Here is a 24,529-nt window from a genome sequence, read left to right on the forward strand (position 1 = left end):
TAACTAGAATTTGTATCTAATTTACTGTCATTCATGGCTGTCCTGGATAGCTGCATAAAACAACCCTTATGATCCATCTAGTGATGGACAGCTCGTCCTTTTCCCACCAGAATACAAAATGAAAGTACTAATAGGAATAACCTCTTTAACATCCACTTCATTTTATAGTTCACAAAGAACTTTCAAATCTCATTTGATCCTTTCTCAAATCTGGAAGGTATGTTTTATTATAATCGGTTCTCTTTTATAGATGAGGAAACAGGCTCACAGAGTATAAGTGACTGGCTTTCAGGACTCAGAAATTGGTAACATCTGGGCTTGAATTGAGGTCTTTTGGTAAAAACAAACAAAGCAACAAGCGAAACCTTATGCTCTTTCTGGTATGTCATGGGAGTTTGGTGTAGTGGGAAGTCTCATAGATCTGGGTTTGAATTAGGGCTCAACTTCCTACTTTGAACTTGGCTTTCTTTTTGGTAAATAAGAACACTAATCCATTCAGCATGTGGTTGATGTGAGGAGTTAGTGATGCAGTGCATGTGAAGTCCAGACTCACGCAGAGAATGTCCTTGAGGGCTCTCATTGCATTCTGCCACCTTGAACTCTAAGATACCTTTTTTTCTAGCCTTTAGTTCACTGGGAAAATTCCAAACCTATCATTTATCCAAACATTTATCTCACCTACCCTTCTTTCTTTAGCTCACATGACCAGTTATTCAGTCATTCTTTATTCCTTCTCCTCAAGGATATTTTCTTCACAACCCCCATTAGAGAATAAGCACAAAGTAGGTTCCCAGAAACACTAATTTGATGATGGATAGTCTGCCTTCATCCTGGATAAAGAACACCCTGGCCTACATATTTCCTTGCACATAATAAAGAACAGTGATTCATCAGTGGGCAAAGTAGGCATTGCCCGCTCAGTGTCTAGAATGGGGCTGTGGCGGTGTGCTAAATACTGTGGTTAATAAACCAACAAAATGACTTCAGTTAATCCTTTTTCCTCATTAAAGATAGTTACAGATGTTCCCAGACCTGGCTGACACATTCCTTGGCTGTTGAGGAACTAATGGATTTCATAGAAACAGAGAAAACAGGCATAAATAGTGAAGAGGCCATGAGAAAGGCATTACAGATCTGCTAGAATTTGCCTCCAAAGTCAACAAAACTCCGTTTTTCTTCAGAACAGTTCAGAAGTATGAGAAAGGTCCCGATCTTTGGGGAGTCTCTTAGCAACTAAGTTTATAATCCATCATCCATCATCTTAAATCAGCATTTGTTTCTTTAGAAGGTTTTTTCTTTCTACTCAGCTTTTTTTGTTTTATTTTGTTTTTTTCTTTCCTTTCTTTTCCTTTTTTGTTTGTTTTTAACCTCATCACCACTCTCCCAGTCCTGGTATGAATACCTAGACACATGATCATTTCAATAACTTTTTACTTCCTTTTCTCCAGTATTTTCCCTAAATTATCTATCTCAGCTTTCATTGGTTCTCCTCTGGTTGAATCTTTGGTGAACGCTGGGTACAGAATGAAACTCTACCCTATCCCCCATGATTTGTAATAGAGTCTCAACCTCAACTTCAAAATCCAATCCGACATGAACTCCCAGTTCTGTACTGTTCATTTTTTATCCCCCTCATGCTCATTCCCACCTTCTAGTCTTCGCAGAAGATGGCTTCAGACTTGGAATGCCCTACCCAGCTATCTACAGACTACTTCTCCTCAGGCTAATCTCAAACTCTCTTTTGCATGGAGCTCTCTCTAAGTACCCCAGCTCACATTAGACAGTGAATTTCTTTTCATCGCTCTCTCTTTCCTTTGGACTCTTTAACTCTTATTTGTGTCTTTAATTATAACACTTTACTATATGCTGTCTTTACTAAAAAGATTGGTATTGAACTCTTGGTAGTTTCTGTGTCTTGCTTCTTAACTAAAAGCTCTTTGAGGTCAAAGGCCATGTCTCATTCTCTCTTGTTTCTCTCGTGGCTCAGCCTCTAGCATAGTGCTGGGCTCATAAGAGATGTTTAATAAATTATTTTCTAATTCAGCTAAATAAATTCTTATTTGAAATTTTTATTTTTGCCTCTCTTTGGTATAATTATTGAAAGTCTTCAGGTATTGTAGTGTAGTTATACATCATGTGGTCTATATTTAATTTGCTTTGAAAATGCAAAACAAAATAAAAAGAAAAACATACAGAAACAATGAGAAGACAAGTGTTGCTATTCTTATATAATTACTTCTAGAGAGTACTAACATGTGCATTAACTCTCTTTTAAAAATTAGTTACTTCCAGTTTTATTGAAATATAACAATGTATGAGTTTGAGGTGTACAATGTGATGATTTGATATGTGTATACATTGCTAAATGTTTACCATGATAAGGTTAGTTAACACATCCTTCACATAATTACCATTTTGTTGTTTTTCTTGTTATAGTGACCGCATTAAAGCTCTACTTTCATATTAATTTTCAAGTATGCAATACAGCATTGTTAACTGGGCACCACACTGCACATTAGCTCTTCTGAACTTATTCATCTTATAACTGAAAGTTTGTACTCTTTGACCAACATCTCACCATTTCCTTGAGCAACCGCCGTTCTCTTTTTCGTTTCTTTGAGTTCAATGTTTTAGGATTCCACATATGATACACTAACTCTTCATAAACCCCAGTATGTGATTAAATTGGTTTTAGCCTGTGTGCTTCTGTGTATGCTTCCTCCTGTCTATTCCCCAAGTTCTGGAGTGCATTCTCCTGTACTTGGACATTGCAATGGCTTCCTTGATCTTTTCCCTGCTTCCATTTTCTCCTTTATTCATTTACAGCCATCAAGGATCTTTCTGAAATACAACTTCATCACATACTCTCTTGCTTAGAAACTCTCAGTGCTATTCACTGTCTTTGAATTAAGTCCAAATTCCCTGGTCCAGCATCTAAGAGCTTCCTAGATCTGGTCCCATCCCATGTCTCTACCTTTATCATTTAATATCTTTCTTTAAATGGTTTTATTAATTTATTTTTAGATTTTTTAATTTTTATTTTAAAATTATAGTTGACATTCAATTTATGTTATTCTTAATAGCCCCTATATTCTATCCAAACCAAATTTACTGCATTGAGTTTTACATATAAGCTTTCCTTGGCCAACTTGCACCTTTGCCAGAAAGGGCCCTCTATTTCATTCCTTTGTATATAAACTGCATTTTATCCTTAATGATCCATTTCACATTATGATCCGTTCCCTGATCACCTCACTAAGGAGCTCCCCTTTCTCTGAATGACCACATAGTACACCCTAATGGCATTTACCACTTTCCATCTTGGACTTAGTTATTTATATACATTCATCTACTTATTTGTTGACTCAAAAAATATGCTAAACAGAATTGTGCTCAGTGCTGGGGATAAAAAAGGAATGTCGTCTACTGGACTACTGGTGAGATAGGCCTAAGCCCTTAGAAAAAAATACAGTATATTAAATATGATAGTGGATGTTAAAGAACTCTGAGAGGCCAGATAAAGGTTTGCTTAGATCTGTTTGGGGAAATCAGGCAAGTCTCAGAGGAACAGAGCTGAGTTCCAACATATATGATGTTTAGGCATTAATTAACCAGGTGGACAAGATGAGGAATTGTCAGGGGTGGAGTAAGTAAGAAAAGGCAGAAAGGTTCAGATCAGGGTATAGGGTTAGAAAAGGCAAGGCCCATGAGAAAGCAAGGCAAGTCTGAAGAAGGCAAGTTATTTACTGTGACTGGGTAAGATATTCTGAAAGAACAGTTGAAGAAGAGACACATCAGGTAGATAGGTTCCAGATTTTGCCTTGCTAAGAAGTTTGGAGTTCAGCCTGTTGGCAAGCATACTGAAGTATTTAAATTAGGGGAATGAGATTGAATTGTGGGTTAGACTCAGATAGTAGAGTGGAGAAAGATTCAGAGACACAAAGAAACTGTAAGCAACCTGGTAGTGGATTCATTCATGTCTGATTCATCATCGCATTTCTTGATTGTGCTCAGCTGTGCCAGGCACATCATGTATCTACAAATTGTATTTGTTAAGAAGTGAAAGGAAATGTGTCCGCTTTCAGATTAGAACATGAAGAGAAATGTATATCAGCTGTAAACGTCACACACTTCACCTGTATTGCTCAGATCACACAGGTAGAGGGCATTTTCTAGCTTCCTGAACCTGTCAATCCACGTCTTACATTCTGCAGACTTGTTCTTCATTGCTGGACTCACAAAAGGCTGTGAGACTGGCCTGATCGTCAACGATCTTGGGGGATCTCTGGGGGCTGAACTCTCAGTGGAAAGGTTTTCTGGCTGCAGCTCCTCTTCTGGAGATTTCTACCAAAAGAACACAAGCATCTCACTGGCAACACATTTACCACCCAGAGGTCCTCTAGTCTTTTGGCCTAAGATGAGGCCACACAACGAGGAAGATTTATTTCAAGGTCTGGCTTTGTAAAGCTAGGGGGATGAGTTTCAAGTTCTCTGTGCCATAGGACCGTATCTGCCAAGTCTTGTTGGATATAAACTACTCTGTTGAGTGTTACTTTTTTTTAAGGAAAAGGATGAAATCAAGATTTTATTGTTTGCATTTCCGATTTACACAAAACAAAGTTTTTGTAACAGGCTGAGGCTTTTCATGATGTTCTTCTCTGTTTCATATTAGTGGCATCCACAGGCGTGGACTTCAGGAAATGCTTTAACTTCTTGGTGGAAAACCCTCTGGATCATGAATCACATATGTGAATTTCTTGACAAAGAGTGATTGAAACAATAGTGATATTACCTCAGGCTATTGGGCTCATTATAACAGACCTTAAAGCACCTCTAGTTCTATCTGTCCTACTCATTCAACAAAGGAAGCTGGGGTCCAGAGAGCATAAGAGACTTACTAAGGTCATACATTAAATGGTAGACACAAAACTAAAACAGGAGTGTAGAGGCTATGACTAGCTCGTCTTGGTATTGGAACCCCATTTTCAGTACAAAATAAAGATTAAAAAAAAAAGAGTAAATAGACAAGTCCCAATAGGGCCATATAAGACATTCTGACACCTACCATGTAGAGACAGAGGGTATTTATGGTTTGACCTGCCCAACCCCACTTTTCCAGGAATTTTTGCTCTCTACACTATTGAAGAGAGAACCAACAAGTGTCTAGGTACTTAGTATAAGACTAGACATCTAATGCAGGATGAATCAGTGATTTTGGAAGTATTTGTGAGAGGTAAAGACAGAGAGATAGACAAATGGAGATCATTCTGTGTGAGAGGTAGGTACTCTAGCAGGTTTTCTACTATGTACCAGAAATGAGAAAAAGATGGCCTGCTGAGAAAGAGAAGGAAAGAAAGAAAAGAAATTGAAATCTGAAGCTGACGGCAGAGAGGAGAGAAAAGATACAGGGAGTTATGATGTTTGAGTACTTGATTTTAGTTCATTGTTATATTTCTATCTTTAGGTAGCATAATATGCTTCTCTGTCCTTCCAATAAATTATGTTGGTAGAGTTGGTTCTCTTGATTGCAACCCAAATAATCTTAACTAATTCACCATAGAATTATGCCTCTAATTTTTGTATACCACCTGTGCTTCCCCAACTTTCAAATACCTGAATTTTTCCAGTTTTGTACCTTTGTCTATAAACTATGGAAATCCCATAGCTCAAAAGAATAGTAATTGCAATAAGAAGCTGAGTTTTGAGTTTGTTAGCAAACATGAATTAAGATGCTGCTGGGGATGTGAAGAATTGTTTCATTTGAAATAATAGAATGCTATATGCATTGTACCCACATGGATGACCATCAACCAGTAAATTTTAAGAGGTTAATACAAAAAAATTCCACTTCAATAAAATCAATTTTGGGTAGAGCTGAAAATTTCATAAAAGAAATTGAGTAGTGAGTATTAGAGTTTTGACCGCTTTAGAAATCCAGGGGAAGCATTAGATAATTTACCCAGGTAAATGCATATTCATATACAGTTCGGTGAGTATTTAGAAAATTCAAAGAAGTTCTTGGATGTGAGAAACTGATTTTAAATAACTATATTTCTTCAGATAGTTCAACATTCTGTTTAACCACTAGAGACAGGGGCAGGGGAAATTTGTGTGGACCTATATTAAGTTTAACTTACTCACTCACTCAACTCACACACTTTATACTATTTTGGTCCCATTTTATCTAAATGAAGTCCAAATTCCTCATTTGGTGCATAAGACCATTCAAATTATTGCTCTTGTTTATCTTCTTTCAGTCCTACTTATACGTCTTTTTCACCAGTCACATATAACTGGAAAAAAAAAATAAGGCTGTTTTATGCCTTATACATGCTATTCCCACTAACCATGTATGCATGCACTCACCCTTCAAGACTCAAGTCATACCCCACTTCTTTTGGGAAGCCTTCTCTGACAGTCCCAGGCTGGGTGAGGGGCAATTCTTTGCAGCCTCTTTATCCAGCTTAGCACTTACCATGGGCCATTTTTATAGTTGCTAGATTACACCTCTCCTCTACCAGAGATATGAAGACTGGGTCTGTGATATAGTCATTTATGTGTCTTCAAGGTCTGGTTAGTGGCTGACACATAGATAGTTCTCAAGACAAGTTTACTGAATGAATAAATGAATGAATGAATGATTTTCTCTAGGGCAATAGGAAAATGGCTTTATGAAACCTCTGCTTCAATTTCCCTTTCTGAAAAGTGTGACAGTGAGTGCCGTTTATACAGGAATGTGAGAAGAATCAATTACTGCAGAGATGCTGCAAAATCCTCCAACAAGAGGCAAAATAAAAGAGCAAAGTATATTTTTTATATTTTTAATCACAACAGACTTAACACTCAGGGAGAAAAGCATTTGCTGTTGTTTCTTGCATGGCAAGTGGCTTGCCAAAATGGATACTATTTTTCTAAAATATTTCAAAGTGTGAAGTGCATGAAGAGCCCTCCCGTCATTTTCAGATGAATTATGTTCTAATCTGGGCATTTAAAAACAACAACAACAGAAAAACTCAGGCTTGTTTTCAATTCTGTCTGCATCTTCTCCTGGCTAAGTGCTGGGAATATTAAAACAGATTTTAACTGCTTGCCAGATTTTTTTTTAAGCAAAGAAAGAACCATTATATTTTGAAATGTGATGTGTGGTGAAAAAGTCACCCTCAGTGTCTGGAAGCTGGACTGACAATGTTAAAATAGGTCTCCTAACCACCCTTTACTTTGATGGCAGTTGGCGGATTGGTCACAGGCTTTGGAAGGACACCTATACACATGCTGTAAGTCCAATTTCTTGGGCAGATGGCAAACCTTTCACCAAGTGGTGATGGGGGTCTCTGCACGTATACCAGCTAGGACAGGGACCAGCCCACACTCTAGGAGTTCTTCTGCTTCTCTTCTCCTTCGGAGGAGAGTCTCAAAGTCAAAGACAGTCTGACATCAAGGCATTGGGTGGAAGTAAAAAACCCAGAAGGGAGGGCCCCAGCAGGGCCCCACCCAGCATCAGGGAACAGAAGGTGAAGGATCTGTGAGCCCTTCCCTGAGCTCTGCACACCCAGGTGCATACCATATGTTCAGTTTTGCCCTGAGACATCTCTGGGACTTCAGCCTGCACTGAAGTGGCCGAGGTTTCCTTTCCTTTTTTTCCTGGACAAGAAAGAAAAAGTGTAAGGGTTTAGTTTGGCCTCTTCATTTTAATACATACATACGTACCCCCAGGCAAAGAAGAAGTCCAGGCTGTGCTCTAGGGTTTGCACTGTGTTAGGCAGTGGGGATACCCTCGTGGACAAGAAAGATCTGATTCCTGTCCTGATGGAGCTCTCAAAGGGGATGCAGATGCTAAACAATCACTCAAAAATATCATTCAATTATAAACTATCATAAACACAGCAAAGGAAAATGTGAAAATATTTAAACTTATTTTGGAGTATGTGTGGGAGTGGTAGAGGATCCAAGAAAGCTGCTTGGAGGCAGTGACACTTAAACCGGGAACCTGAAGGATGGATAGGAGTTTCTAGGCGAAGGTGACGGTGGACCAGAGAGCTCCAGGTAGGCACAGGCAGTAGCCTGGAGAGCTGCCCTGAATCAGGAGGGCTTTTACAGTCTGGGGAGAGGAAAGGGACTTCTTCCAATGGTCCTGTCTCTTAACAGAGAAGCAGGTGCTTCTGCCCCTCTCTCCACACAGGCGTGTGCCTGAAGTTTCCAGTAACACCTTTATCTTCACCCTTCCTTGCTCCTTACAATGGTCAGAGGTCCTGTGCAGGAGGAGGTTTGAACAGCATCCTTAACCCAGGGATTCTACTGTCCAGGTAAAACTTGCTCAGTTGGCTGCCTTCATGGATAGAAGAATTTCTTCAGGATGCAGAAAAAAAAACCATGAAGACCTTCAGCTAAAATTCTCTAAAGCTTATTGTGGGTATCATTCATTCATCACTCAGTAACTTCCATTAAACTGGCAACTCATTTATTTTACAAATCTGTGTGATGACCACACAGCACCGATTTCTGGGCACTTCAGCTTCAATATTTAATGCATGATTCAAGTATGTCATTCAGAAATACATATTGCTTCTGAGTTAGGTTTCACTATTTTCAATAAAAATGATTTGATCAATACATTTTAATCAAAATGTAGAGGGCAGCGGTGTGCCATAGTGGTGGAGAGTAGAGGCTCTGAAGCCAGATGCCTTGGGTTTGAATCCTCACAACTTTCTCTACTGGCTGCATGACCTTGGGCAAGTTATCGTCCTCTTTGTGTCTCAGTTTCCTCTTCTGTAAAAAGGGTATAAATTCCACCTATACATAATTGTGAGGATTAAATGAACTAGAAAATGTAAAGCAAATACCTGTAGCATAGCAAGTGCTAAATAAATGTTAACTAATAGAGTTACTTATGTAATGGTGTGTATATAAATAAATTCACCTATCATATTAAAAAGCCTTTTGTTAGACTTTTCACATTGCACCTGTGGATCCTTATGAATCTTCTCCCTTAGTTTCTTGATGGAGAAAACATTGTGATTTCATAATCCCTGAAGCCCCAGTGCTCAGCATTAGAACAAGGACTCAATGAATGCTTCTTGACTAAATGAATAATCATGTGTCTTCATTTGGAGTTTGGAAAATAAAATCACTAAATACAGAGTTCTGTTTCTCCAATTCCTCTTCAGGCCCCAGAAGAGAAGGACTTCTCTCTGTATTTCTTTATTCTCATACATCTAACCGAAAATGCTATGTAAAACTTGTTAGACGCTTAGTGAGGGTCGTGACGGCAGACAGGCAGGGCAGCCCCTCCCAGGCAGGTCTAACTTAATCTGCAGAAAATTTAAGTTGTCGCTGGGACCCGTCATCACCTAGCAGCAACGGCCCCTGCTTATTTCACCCAGAATGTGAAAGAAAACTTTCTGTTTCCTCTAAGTGAAAAAAAGGGTCCAATTACTTTGATTCATAGAGTTGGAGGGTTGAAGAGATTCTAGAAACAGTGCATAGCATAAAGGCAGGGAGATGAATTTAGGTGTCAGACATGAATGCTGAGCCCGCTTTTTCCCTTCACAAGCTTTTGGATTTTAGTTTTGTCATTTGTGAAAAGGAAATTATACCAGCAATTTGCAGTGATGTGGGGATTTTAAAAAATTACATTGACACAGGGAAGATGCTCAATACAGGATTTATTATTTGTTGTTCTGTTATTATAACTTTATGATCTTAAGCAAATCTCGTTTCCTCAGAGAAGAGGACCTAACATTGACTACCATGTGCCCGGAATTTTTCTGGGCACTGTTTATATGCATTATCCCTTTTAGTATAGAATCTAGAATCTAGACTTTGTCCTAGTCTCATTTCTCTTTACTGTCTGTACTTTTAGAAGTAGTGTTAAGAGAAAATATAGGCTAGCCTTCCTGGTCTCTTTTCAGGTTCCCTGTTTCTCTCCTAATACCTATCCTCATATAAAAAGGTAATGATTTGCACATGTAAAAATTGTTTGAGAAACCCCAAGGCAGAGCTATTTTTTTCTCCCTAACACAGCAGGAAGGATAAATAATAACCATCTGTCTAGTCTGCCAGTTGAAGATTTGTACTAGAGGAAATAAGCCAAGCTGGCTTCTAGAGATTTCCAGGTGTTGGAAGGGCCAGGTTTTTACAGGGCTTCCAGGGGATTCTGAGAGTTATACATCCAGTGCTCCTCCCCCTCACCGCACCTCCCCCCCCTTAATGACTTTAAATCAGTGGTCTTCAGTGCTGCTTGCTAATATGCTCATACCCAGGGAGCTTTAAAAATTACCAGTGCCTAAGCATCACACCAGACCATTAAATCAGAATTTCTAGGGTGAGAGCCCAGCTCAGGACTGCTAAAGAATTCCCTAGGTATGTCAAGCTAAGCCAGGGTAGATAATAACTGATTTAAATAACAGCTTCTGGCCTTATTGGACCTACTGAATGAAGTTTTTGTGAGAAGAAAATTTAATATACGAGGTCTGCCCAGAAGGTATCCAACCACATCATATGAAAAATAGAGACATTTATTGAAGAAGATACAAGATACAAGAAACATTATACATAGGACAATGATGCCTAGCCCTCTTCAAAGTACGTACCTTGGCTCTGGCTGGTGTGGCTCAGTGGATTGAGTGCCAGTCTGAGAACCAAAGGGTCACTGGTTTGATTCCCAGTCAGGGCACATGCTTGGGTTGCGGGACATGTTCCCAATAGGGGGCGTGTGAGAGACAACCACACATTGATGTTTCTCTCCCTCTCTTTCCCCCTCCCTTCTCCTCTCTAAAAATACATAAAAATAAATAAAATCTTTAAAATAAAAGAAATAACTGATTTTAAAAAAAGAAAAACAAAGTAGGCACATTGGTCCCTCTCAGTTCTCCTAGTCTCTATCAGTTGCCCCACTGTATTTTCTTGAATCTCATTGATAGTCTGAAATGTCTTCCTTTTCAAAGGTGATTGTAGTTTTGGGAAAATTGAGAAGTTGCAGGGCGCCAAATCTGGACTGTAGGGGGGTCTGAGTCACCTGGGTGATCCGATGTTTCGCCAAAAAACTCATGTGAGACATGATGCATGAATGGGTGCATTGTGTGATGAAGCTGCCAATCATCAGTTGCCCAGAGCTGTGGTCTTCTGAATCATCAGAATAGTTTCTGTGGAGAAATGTTCAAACTTAATGCAAAATTTGTTATAGATTTGTGGTTCTACTTGCTCAGTCATTTTGAATGCGATGGCCACACAGTGCACATGCTCACTCAATGGCATCTACCACCCCCACTGACTAGTACAGTGAAGTTGACATTATTCACGCATGTGCATTCCAGTGCACTCTCCTTGGTTGCCAGGTTACATTGATGTCGCACAAAATGTTCCCATTATATTAACAATGGCTGGACTTTTTCCGGACAGACCTTGTATGTCAGCTATCTATATATGCCAGACACTTCCCTCATGTTTTCTTACTTATCTAAAGAATAACCCTGTGAGGTAGAAACCATCTCTGTTTGACAGGTGAGAAAAAGGAGGCAGTGAAAGTTTTAGTTACCTGCTTATGACAACAGAGGTAGGGGTAGGTCTGGAGTTCTAACAGTGCTCACTCTAACAGTTCTAGGCACTCCGATATGACAGTGAGTAAGACATAATCTTCTCATGGAGAGTGCATTCCAGTGGTGGGAGCAAACAAACAGATACATAAAATAATGTCAAGTAGTGATAAATGCTGCAAATACAACTAAAAGAAATTATGGATGTAGAGAGTGGCAGTTGCTATTTTGGATAGGGAACTGCCAAAGTCCTCTCTGAAGTGACATAAATAGAGCCATGAGTGAAGAAACAAGAGAGAATGACATGAAAATGGCCGGGGAAAGAGCATTCCAGACCAAAGCTGTAGCAAGAGCAAAGATCTCGAAGGTGACGTGTTTAATGCATTCAACAATAGCTGAGAACAGAGTATAGCTGACCCAGGATGAAAAGGAAAGAGAAATAGGTTATGTATTCACAGAACTAAAGGGTCTCATGGGCCATGCATATGACTGGAGTTGATTTTTAAATTTTTTTGGATTCCCAGTATTCATTCCTTCTCTCGTATTATTCCCTCCATTACCCTCTTATAGTGATAGCAACTGTATTGTGCTTGATGTGGACCACTCCTTCCCTACCCCAGTTCTGCGGTCTGGTAGGAATATTTCAGATTCATTCTTAGTCTCAAATAGCTGAAGACTAGTGTAGGTCTTAAGTCCAATGAAGACTGGTATCATTATAAGAAAAATGAGAGAGTTTAGAAACAGAGACACGAAAGCGGCACGGAGGGAGGTAAGCTGCGTGAAGACAGAGGTAGGGTTTGGAGTTTCGCAGTTACAAAGCAAGGAATGCCTGGGGACACTCACACCTGGAGAAGGCAAGGAGAGAATATGTCACTGCCGACGTGATTTATTTCAGACTTCTGGAACCATGAGAGAATGAACTGCTATTATTTTAAGCCACCCAGTTTGTAGTAATTTGTGACAGCAGCCCTAAGGAAATGGATATACTCATCATCCTCTTTTTACTCTCTCCATCTTCCTGTATTCCTATCGCCAATCCCCGTTTTCTGTTGTGAAGTCCCTCTGCTTGACATACCTAGTAAGGTTTCTGTTTTTCTGCTGGAATCCAAAGTGATGTACTCCCCCCCTCAAACTCTCAATACCTTGCATTTTGATCCAATGATAATCAGTAAACAGCTGATGGATATACTAAATAGAGAAATTGCAGTAACGGATTATCAATGTATGTTCTTTCACCTGTCATATTTAAAACTTGCCAATTGCTAAATATTTTGCCCAAGTCATCCTTATAATTTCACTTCATAATATGTCCTAGAAATCTCCCTGCATCAGGCCAGCAATGCTATTACAGCTGCATAGTTTTATCAATTGGATATACTGTAATTTAAGTAAATGGTCCCTAAAGGATCTTTATATTGCTTCCATTCATTAGAACATTAGGAAATGCTGCAATAAACATACACATATAAATCTTGGAGAGGTTTTTTGTGAGCTATCAGTTAGTTAGGTACCCAGCTGTGGGACTCCTAGATCTAAGGGACCAGGTGACTAAAGTTCCAATAAATAATACCAACTTCTATAAGTGTGCTGCATTCATCATAAAATGCTACCACTAGAGAATGCTTTGTGATATAATAAAAGCTGGAGAGTTATGCATTTAATGATCCAACTGGCCTAAAAGAATAGTCGTTAAGATAATTCTCACTTACTTTTTTCTATACTGTGGAAAAATTTACATTTTTGGTAGCAATAAGATCAAACCCAACAAGGAAACAGCTGGAGCTAAGCATTCAAGCCAACAATAGCTCCGAGTAATAGGAAGTCCCTTGAAGAACAAGGTTACTGCACTCACCTGTAGGCAAATCAGATGACAAATTGGAGGAAGCTTTGCTCAACAACTCAACAAAATTCTGCCATCTGTGCAAGCAAAAGAGATAAAATATTGGTGATCAATATCATTGCTCTGGAAGAAGGTGCAATAAAGCTCAAAGTTTATATTGAGAGTTTTGAAGGAACTTTTTGAAACCCATATCACTGAGGGTGCAATGCAGGAAACAGAAGCTTTTAAAAGTATCTCTACAAGAATTTTAATATAAGGAATTATGTGCTCACAAAATGCCTGCAAGAGCCAGTAGAGTGATGTCTGCTGCTAGCCTCAGGGTCCAGCCTCAGCTGATACAGTCTAGGAACTGGGGGTCTGCAGGAAATTCTGGCTCATGTCTCAGTTGTCCCAAGCATGAATTTGGTGACTAGGCAGTACAAGTGCATTTGGCCACTGGAGACACTGATGTCCACCAGAGTCTGGGGTCCCTACTACTGCAGGAAAATAAATAAAGAAATACTTAAAATATCTTTGTCCCTCTTCCCACTCCCTTTTATCTTTCAAATCTAATGCAATTGCATCTCTCTGATGGAACTTAAATCAATTCCAGAACCTTGGTGTCAAGGGAGTTTTGGAAATGTTCTTTTTAGTCTTCCCAAGAATGGGAAGTATTGCAACACAAGAAAGAACGTAGAAGGGAGTGGAAACAACTGCTGGGTACAAACAGACAATATTTAGTGAAGTTCTCCAAGCAGAAACTGCATTGAGCAATACATCTGCACGTGACAATGAGTGAGTCATCTAAAGCTTACAAGTACCTTAGGTATATGTTGGGTACTTGTAAAAAAAATCACTTGTATTTGCTTGCCCAGCATTCATCCATCCTCCATTTATCTATAAATATGATCTTCTCTAGGGTAACTGACCACAATCAAAGTCCCAGTATTGTGATCCACTTTCTCTAGTTAATATCTATCTCTTTCTCAGTTCTCCTCCCTCTTTTCCTTCCTCTCTCCCACTCTGTGTCTGCTCTGTATCGCATAATTTTTGGTTTGGTACATCTTGAGGTTTTATTTTTCCCTAATTTTGTACACTACTCCACATCCTTTCAAAATATTTGTTTTGCTTATGTTGGCAAAAGGTGTTATCTGTTGCTAGCAAATGAATTGCTACTGATAAGAATTTTTATCTTCTTCTTGCCTACTGTAAGTTAAGCAAAAATAAAGACCGAGTTGTGAGATATATGTCTTAGGTTTCCTAGAAGAGTTCTAGTGTCATGTGATTTTATTCTCTTTAAATAAAAATAATTTTATATATATATATATATATATATATGGTTTGTTTTCCTTATACTGCATAGAACTTTTCCTGTACTTGATACCACAAATCAGCAAAGTTCTTAGATTAGTACAGAAAATATGGGTCCCAGAGCCTCATTTATTTTTGGTCACATGAAAAGATAAGGCATAAGTATATAGGACTGCAAGCCAGATAAGCTGTTGACTATATCAGCTGCTGAAGTCTAGGCAGGGAAAAAGGTGAAATAGCACTCTCAAGGATGTGATACTAGTGCAGATCTGGACATGAACTACAACAGAAGTAGCTCCTGTCTTTTGTACTTGCACCAGTTTTTTTCTAGGCCCCCTTAGGAGGCCCATGCCTATGCCTAGAACATCTGCTGACCTGTTGAAAAACAAGTGTGACAACAAAAACCCAGATCCATTGCTATTTTCCTATTGCATAATATTTATTTTTCAGAATGGTTAGGAGTTATCAAATATGAAATAAGGTCTCTGAACAAAATGGCACTAGAAACTCTCTTGCCCTTTCTTGATCATGTGCCATTAGTAGGAGGAGGAGACTGTGAGAGAATTGTCTAAGTATTGAATTTAGACATTGTTTGATTCAAATGGTGTATAGGATTTATATGACCAATACAACTCTTAAGATCCTTCCAATAAAGCAATTTCTTTCTTCAATATTCTTTTAAAATTAAATTTATTGGGGTGATACTGGTTAATAAAATTATATAGGTTTCAAGTGTACAATTTTATGATATATCATCTATATGATTGCATTGTGAGCCTACTACCCCAAAGTCAAATCTCCCATATTCTTTATTTGACCTCAAGACCTTCAAAAAAAATCAACAACTTAAATGTGAAAATAGACTCCAGTTGCCATAATAGGCACTATAATTCCAATCACAGAAGCAAGTGCCAGGCTCCCAATATCAAGTCAAAGAAATCGGGACTGGGGGCCAAGGCATATGAGCCTGAACCTAGATTTAGACAGATCTGAGTTCAAATTCTAACTTTAATTTCATTTATTAAGTTAAAATGACCTTCAGTAAGTATTCCGAGTACTTTATGTGCATTTCTCATTTAATTTAAACAACCACTTTATGAGACAGGTAAATAACATGCCCAAGGACATGGATCAAAGGAGCAGCCAGAATTTAAACCCTGGACATCTGACTCAAATCCCGTGCCCTTGACCATTGTACTACGTGAACTTACATGCGAGTGTAACATAACTTGGCTTCAGTTACATTTTTTTCTCCCATGGAATTCAGTGAACACAGTTCCACTGTCTTCTGACGTTTATTATTGCAGCAGTTTGAGGTCGGTTCTTTTTTTGTTCATTTATAATTAATTTTCCTTTTATTTTCTTTGGTTTGGTTTTATTTTGTTTTTGGTCCAGAGCTTTAAATTCTTTTCTTTGTCTTTGTAATATAAAAGTTTTGTCACGATTGACATGGATACTTTTTTTTTTGTAGTTTAGAGCATAGAGAATCCTTTTAATCTTTACACAGAGAACTTTTTTTTCCATCTTTGCAAAGTTTCTTCACTTGTAACTTTTGCTTTTACTTCTTGTCCTATTTTTCTATTTGGTTGGCCAAAAAGTTCATTTATTTTTTTTCTGTAGGATGGCTCCAGTAGTGCTTAGTTGTCTTTAACTTCATTCAAAACAATTTCATTAGATTGTATTGTGACAGCTGTCATATCAGTGTGCATTTAAAAAAGAACTTATCAAAACTGGTGAATTTTTGTGCAGCCATTTTAATACTGAAGATGGAAAAAATATGCAACATTTTTGGCATTTTATGCTTAATTATTTCAAGAAAGGTAAAAACACAACTGAAACACAAAAGGAAAAAGATTTGTGCAGTGTACGGAGAAGGTGCTGTAACTGACCGAATGGGTCAAAAGTGATTTGTGAAGTTTCTTGGTGCTATTGGCATTTTGGCCAAGTAAATCTTTGCTATGGGGCTGTCTTATGCATTGGAAGATGTTAAGCAGCAGCCCTGGCCTCCAACCACTAGAAGCCAATGGCGGGAGATAGCCAACATACTCAAAATATCCAAATCAATCAAGTTATTGGTGAAAATGAAAGATATGTCTTATTTTACAGAAAAAAACCCATTTGGTCTTTTTGGCCAACCCAGTATTTTCTTATTCTATAATATCAAGGCTTTGGGGGTTCAATTTCTAGTCTTACTCTTATAAATCTACTAATTTTTAAAATTTTCTTCTTTCTTCTTTAGATTTTGTGGGAACCTCTCAAAGCTCGTTATTATGTTTTAGATATCTTTAGTGTTTTCCTTTTTTTAAAATTGAGTCCTGGTTACCTCTTTTTTGGGTAAATAATATTTTATTGGAACACAGCCATAGCCATTATTCCTGTGTTGTTTACGACTGCTTTCAGGATACAGTGACATAACTGAGTAGCTGCAACAGACTGTAGACCCACAGAACCTAAAATATATAATGTCTGGCCCTTTATAGACAAGGTTCGATGATGTAAACATTTAACATAAATGCCATCATATCCTCAAATATCTAGCAGTGTTCAGGCTTCCTTGATTGTTTCATATTTTTACTGAGATATAATTTATATAACATTATATTAGTTTCAATGTATAACAAAATAATTTGAGATATGTATATATTATGAAATGACAGGCAAGTAAGTCTAGTTAACATCCACTGTCACGTACAGTTAGAGTCCTTGTTACCTCTTAATTCTGCTGTAGAAGTTTTTGTTTTCTTGAAACTGTTTAGATTTCCCCAAGGTTTTCTAATTTCTTCTATTTACTTTTTATGCTTTTTAAATTTCATTTTTATGGGCTTTTAATCTCATTTTGCATATTACTTTCCAATTTATTTTAATAGGGGGCATGGCTTATATCTTTTAGAGAACACAAGTGGTTTTCTAAATGTTTTCTAGTTTCTAAATCATTTTCAAAAATTTGTTGTTATTTGGAGTTGGCAGGGCCATTATAAACTCTTTATGTTTGCAGTATTTTAAAAAATTAGGCCTTATATGTTGGGTTTTCTCTTTATTCAGGGTCAAATGAGGAGCTTTCCTCATTCAGCACAACAGATGAGTTGTGTAGATTTCCCTTGGCCTACCCTCCGCGCATTTAATCCTGCAGGTAAAAGGTGGGTGGCAACTGCCACCAATGCCTGGATGCCTGGTGCTCCTTAGTTGTGACTACTTCAGAGGTGGGATCTTCTCATTCCACCTGTTGAGTATCAGACACTAAATTGGTATAGTATGTCATAATCAATATACTCCTCAGCATACACAATTACCAGGGATTTCTCCCACTGATCCAAATACCAATCAGAATGCATGATCCTGACCAATTGGAGTCGGTGGAGAGGGGCATGGAAAATTTCTTGATGTAAGCAGGCCTTCCCTCTACCTTCCTTGGGATCACTTTTGATTTCTTTTCGAGTCTGCATCTGTTTAGTTTGCACACTGTTAATCTGAATAAAGTTTTTCTATTACAAACTCCAAACTTGGAACTCCTGTTGGCCTTAAATTGGTGATAGTGACCTTTTGTTGAGAGCAGGTAAGTGTATGTTTGTGTATACTTGGGTAGGGGATGGAGAGGGTGGGAACAGTACTCAGGCTGCTTCAGAAAGCAGCATCTGTGTTGTTTTCTGGTTGGTTAAGACTTGGGGCCTCCAAATGAGGGGGCAGGCATAGCGAAAGCACAAAATAGCTTCTATCTAATGCACTTTCTTTAGGTAGGCAGGGTAAAGCTTGCGGAACCAACTCATTGATTTTTCCAGATTCCATTTATTTATAGGTGGTAGAGATTCCGTCTAGATTCTGGCACTGCTAGTTTTCGCTGCTGTTGTGTCTTTTGTCTCTTTATTTGGTCATTGGAATTTTAACCAGGGATTGTGAAGCAGATGACATTTTATACAAAATGTCTTATATATCAAAACAAAACAAAAGACGAAGTACACCAAACATACAAAATGTGAGCTATTGCATAGAAATACCCTTGCAATCTTGATGAAATTAATCATAGGTGGCACGTTGCTTGGAGCTCCATCCAGGCTTAAATCAAAGGCATGCTGGTGCTTACTTCCCAAGCCCATTACTTTTCTTCTCCTGTAAAACGCATGTTCTGGTTATAACAACAGTGTAGTTCTCCAAATTTGCTATGTTTTTGTTTGTGTTTTTTGTCTTGGTTTGGTTGATACAGACTGTTCCTTTTCCCTGTGAAATACTCTTCCCCATCTCTCATCTGTTTGGTTAGTTCCTACCAGTCCCACGGAGCTCAGCTGAGATGCATTATAGAACAGTGCTGAAGAGAAGGTCTGTTCAGATTGCTAGACTCAAAGGTTAACTCCCATGATTTGAAGAGCTTAATCATTCTAGCCATTCCTTTGGGGACCTGTAATCTACTCCAGATGAGAGGGTACGAAGTAGGCTAGAAGGAGGAGGCAAGAAGGAAGGAGATGGTGGAGGGGACTGTTAGCCTTTAGAGGCTGTATAGTTTGCTCAGGCTGCCATAACAAAATAGCACCGACAGGGTGGATTAAGCAACAGAAATTTATTTTCTCACAGTTCTGGAGGCTAGAAGTTCAAGATCAAGGTGTCAGCAGGTTTGGCTTCTTCTGAAAGCTTTCAGATGGCAGGAATCTTGCTGTCTTCACAAGGTCTTTTCTCTAGGGGATCAAATTTCTTCTTATTAAGGATACCAGTCATACTGCATTAGGGCCTACACTAATGAGCTCATTTTAACTTAATTACTTCTTTAAAGGCCTTATCTCCAAATATAGTCATTGTCTGAGGTCTTGGGGTAATGATTTCAACATATGAATCAGGGGCAGGGTTATATTTCAGCCTAAAATAGGAACAAAGATTCAAAGATGCCCAACTTTTGGAACAATTTACTGAAGATTTCTTAGCTTCAGTTTACTCAGCTGTGAAGTGGGTATGAAAAATATAACTCATGGGGCTGTTGGGGGTTTGAAAAGAGATAACCCATGTAAAGCATCCAGCCCTGTGTCTGTGACATGTTAGGTGCCTTGCATCCATCTCTTACACCCTCCGTTCAGGAGGGTATTTGGTGATGTTATTTAATTCACCTGCTGGGGTGCTCATTTAATTGCACTGCCTCCCTTCGCTTTCACCTTCTTGGTCCAGTAGGCTCTGCTGTACTTTTCTCCCCTTGCAGTTAACTCTGACAAGCAAAGCCCTCCCCTGATATGCAGGCAGTAAACTAAAATTCAGACAAAAGGATTTTTTTTTCCATTTGACAGATGAAAAATAAAGGCTAAGAGAAATTATTTACTTGTCCAAGTTCCAAAGCCAGTGCATTTCTGGGCCAGGATTTCCATCTTGGCCTATGTGATTCCAGAGCCCCTGCTGCCTTTCTGCTTGGGGGGCTGAAGGGGTAGTGGCAGTTTCAAACCAGTGAGAAGAAGTTACCTGCAAGCCCTGGGCTGCTTTGGATCCTATCCACTCCTGGAACTTAAAAGCCTCCCTACTGTTGTAACTGTATCCTACACCTCTCCTGGGCCCTAGAGGGCAGGGCAGGAGATGCTCAGCACCTCATTCTAGAACTGCGTTCAGTATCAAGCTGAAAGGTGGAGCCAGCCACAAACCTCAGGCAGTTTGCCTAATGCCCCTGTGCTTAGCCACCCTGCTATAAACTATAACTGTCACAGGACTTGTAGGAGAGTCAGTGTGGTGTATCAAGAGAGAAGATCCTGAAGCTAAAGAGCCTGCATTTGATTTAGCCTATTGATGAATTCATTTATCCATTACATATTGATTTTAGCCCCTCTGTATCTCATCTGAAAAACAACAGTACCCCCTTCATGGGGCACTGCAAAGATTAAAAGTGTCAATATTTATAAAGTACTTAAAACGTTGCCTGGAATATAGTAAGCACTGTATAAATGTTGGCTATTAACAATAATAACTTTATTATTATTATTATTATCTTCACCTCATATGAATTATGGTCTTCTGGAAGAGAAGACTGGAATTAATAAACTCTTAAAAGCCAGGTCCAGTTTCCAAGACTGAATCAATGGGTATAACCACATGCCTAATAGCTTGCTGCCTAACAATTTTCCTATTCTCATTAAAAAGTAATTGCTGAATCAGACACCTCATGTTTCCTTTATCTCCTAAAATCCTCTGGTTGTTCCCGGGATTATCAAACCAGTCCTTTTCAACCTAATTGCACTCTCAATAATGGGCCAGATGTGTGTGATAAGTCCTACTTGGGGCTGTGTCAATTGCTCCACTCTATTTATGAAGCTTCCATAGCAGCTTCATTATTTATCCCTGACCCCAACACAATTTGGCTTGTGTGCCTGTGTTTTAAACTGGGTTTGAAGCATTTAATTTTGCCAATACAATTTTAGAGTATTAGTTTGCCTCCTGTTCTCTTTCTGCCCTCCTTAATTACCATTTATTGCAAAGTCACACAGAAACATTAAATGCTAATTCTGACTTACATGTTCCTGGCCAAGAACAGGGATAATAATTTCCATCCAACACAACCTGAACTCATTTTACATAAGGGTGATTCAGAGTAGAGATTTGAAATCGTAATCAAGTCTTTCTCAAAATCGCCTTACCCTGGCAGTCATTCAGTAATGTCTCTGCTAATTGGTAGGCAAATTGCAAAAAACAAAATCTCAGTGTTACAAAAAAGCACACACAAAAAACAACAACTTTGCAACAGCATTCACGAAATTGCTCCTCTCATCAGCTCTCACAATGTGACAGTTTAAGAAGACAACACAATTCATTTCATTTGGTTAGATGGGGCTAATCCAACATCACCATAATCCCTCCTGATGTTTTATTGATTCTAAAGGACATTTAATCAGGAAGCAGCTCAGCACTAGAATCCTGCTAATTAGCAAGCAACCACATTCCAAATGGGTTCCCAATTGAACGGCAGATTAATGGACAATATGTACTAAAATAATGATTCGTGCATTCAGCTCCTGAAATGTGTGTCTAAATTGCATCTTTAATCTCTTAAGGATATAGGTTTGCATACAAAGCCCTTAAGGGCATGGGGTTCATTCACCAGAAGAAGCTTTAGCCAGTGTCTGTTTAAGGATGAAACAGGTTTATCACTTATACATGCAATTCTTCAGTGGTTTCATGGTTTTAATGTCCTCGAACATTCAGGTCGAAGACAGGTGAATAAAGAAATCAGTGTGCTTCTCTGATATGCACATTAAACAATGGGAAAATGAAAATATTGATATAATTATAAGCAGCCTAACCTCATTAGTTCTCCATTCACTCTTATTCGAATATCTCTGATTCTTAGAATCTTGGTTCTGAACACCAACTTTTTAATCAACTATATAATAATACCAGGTATAATGTGAGCTTTGATACTTGCATTTTCTCCACTTATATTGCTGCCTTTTGGAACTTCCCAGTTTCAGCTTATTGGCTTTTTACTTGGCTCTCAGTCCACTTCTCTGCTTTTGCTGTTTAACCACCCACCTTTGCCCTTACTCCACTCTTCCACAAGGCTTCGGAGAAGGGAAACTTCCATGTCTAAAGCTAGTCTAGCAGAAATTGTCTGACTAAGCTGATCATTCTATCATCATTTATTTTTCAATTGATGTTTCCTATAATCTTTAGCCTTCTTTGTTTTTCTGCATTGTTCTTAAAATCACGTGGTAGCTCACATACTCTAGCTCATTCTTCTTCCTCATTAGAATACAAGCTTCATGAGGGAAGGGGCTTTGTTTTATTCCTATCTATGTTTCCAATGACTAGAATAGTGATTGGTGTACAGCAGGCACTCAATATATGTTTGTTAAATAAATAAGTGAATTAATATTTACTGTGTACCTACCATGTGCTGGATACTAGCCTACAAGATGTAGAGAATAAAATATGTGGGAAACAGTCATGTTTTTTGCCAGCATGGAGATCACTATCTAGTCATTAAACTAACAAATCACACAAATAAATACATAATTACAAATAGTGATAAGTGCTAGGAAATACATTGACAAGGGACCTGACTTTGATGAGGTGGTTAGAGAAGGCCTTCTTCAATTTTTCTGTGAGCAAGAAACTAGGAAGAATTCACGTACCTGTGTCCTTAAGAGTATTTTCGAGACTATTACTTTTCTAGTTTAATTCAATGCCATATTTGTTGAATACCTACTATGTGCCAGGCACTGCTCTAGACCCTTGGGATATATCAGTGAATAAAACAAAGAACCTGCTTTCCTACAGTCTACAGTCTATCAGAAATCAACAGAAAACAATAAACATCACACATCAGCAAATCACCAAATACATTAGAGGTTGATAAGTGTACAGGAGAGTGCAAAAGGAAAGCATGTTAAGGGTAAGAATGGGTGGAGACTACAACTTTAAATAGGGTGGTTAGTGTAGGCCTTAATTATAATGTGACATTTGAGCAAAAACTTAAAAAAAGTAAAGTAATTAGTATGAAGATAACTGGGGAAAGAACAGTTGAGGTAGAGCAAACATTTGGAGGTCAGGTGCTAAGGGGGATGTGTGCCTGGTGTGTTAGGGGAAGACAAGGAGGACAGTGTAACTGAAACATAATGAGCAAAGAAAGTTGTAGATGGTTCCAGAGAAGTGATGGGGGAACAAATCACATAAAACACTTTATAAGGATTTTGATTTTTTTTTTTACCTCTTAAGTGCAATAAGATGCTCTTTCACTGTTATGAGCAAAACCATAACATGAACAATATTAGGTTTTAATGGGTGACTATAGCTCCTGTATTGAAGATAAACTAGAGACAGAGAGAAGAGTGTTCAGTTAAAAGGTTACTAGAGTTATCCAGAAGAAAGGTGATGGTAGCTTGGATAGGGTGTAGTTAAGTAACAAGAGAAGTGATGAGAAATAACCAGTCCTGGACATATTCTGAACAAAGAGTTGATTTACTAACAGATTACTGATGAATTGGATATGAAATGTGAGAAAAGAGAAAGCCAAGGATTACTGGTATGTTGTGTTTTCATTTTAATTCAGTTCAACATATTTTATAATTTCCCTTGTGATTTATTCTTTGACCATAAGTTATTTAAAAGTATATTATTAGACTGTGGTTATTGGTTTTGGCTCTCTTTTTATATCTTCCATATCTCTTATTATGTTCTTGCTTTTATGAACATGTAAAGCATGTTTATAATTGCTCTTTTAACACTATTTCTATCATCTCTGTTTATGAATTTGCTTCTATTAATTGGCTTTTCTCCTAATAATAGATCATACTTTTCCATCTTTCCTGCTAATTTTTGTATGAATGCCAGAAATTGTGAATTTTATATCTTTGATATATATTTTTTATTCCTTTGGAAGTCTGGGGGCTTTGTTCTTGGATGCAGTTAAATAAGCTGGAAACAGTATGATCATTTTAAACTTTATTAGGGGTTGTAAAATTTGTTAATTTGTCTAGGGTGATTTGGCCTCACTACAACACAATATTCTTCCAAGGGCTCTACTCAATGCCACATGTGTTCCTCTCTGATTTGTGAAAATATGAACTATTCCCAATGCTGTGTGAGAACCAAGCATTTTTCCACCTCTTTCTTTTGATTTTCCTTTCTCTGGACTTGGGTAGATTCCTCAAATGCATACATTGGCCAATACTCACATGAAGACTCCAGGGCAACTCTTTGGAAACTCCTGAAAGAACTCTTTGGAGATCTCTCCTCTCTGCTACTCCCAACTGTGCATTCTAGCCTCCTTGGCCTTCCTGAACTCTGTACTCTATCTCTTTAGCTCAAGAACAATGCTGGGCTGAGTTTGCATTCCCTCTTCTTATTCAATAAGCTGAGCTTACCTCCTTTGTTTGTTTGTTTGTTTTTCTCTCAAGAATCACTGCTCTGTGCT

At 38.3% G+C, this 24,529-nt stretch overlaps 1 protein-coding gene across 1 annotated transcript in view; it reads right to left on the bottom strand.

The window, feature by feature from the left end:
* The window catches only part of CUNH1orf87 (chromosome unknown C1orf87 homolog), a 67,630-nt gene that overhangs the window by 1,858 nt on the left and 41,243 nt on the right, over positions 1 to 24,529 (bottom strand). The window contains 3 exon segments of the mRNA XM_054572550.1: positions 4,137 to 4,344; positions 7,562 to 7,641; positions 13,384 to 13,448. Coding sequence (XP_054428525.1) covers positions 4,137 to 4,344; positions 7,562 to 7,641; positions 13,384 to 13,448 — 353 coding nt within the window.

The sequence above is a fragment of the Pteronotus mesoamericanus genome, unplaced genomic scaffold (genome assembly GCF_021234165.1).
Source record: "Pteronotus mesoamericanus isolate MK-2021 breed Mesoamerican mustached bat unplaced genomic scaffold, CSHL_Meso_final contig_105, whole genome shotgun sequence".
Lineage (NCBI taxonomy): Eukaryota > Metazoa > Chordata > Mammalia > Chiroptera > Mormoopidae > Pteronotus > Pteronotus mesoamericanus.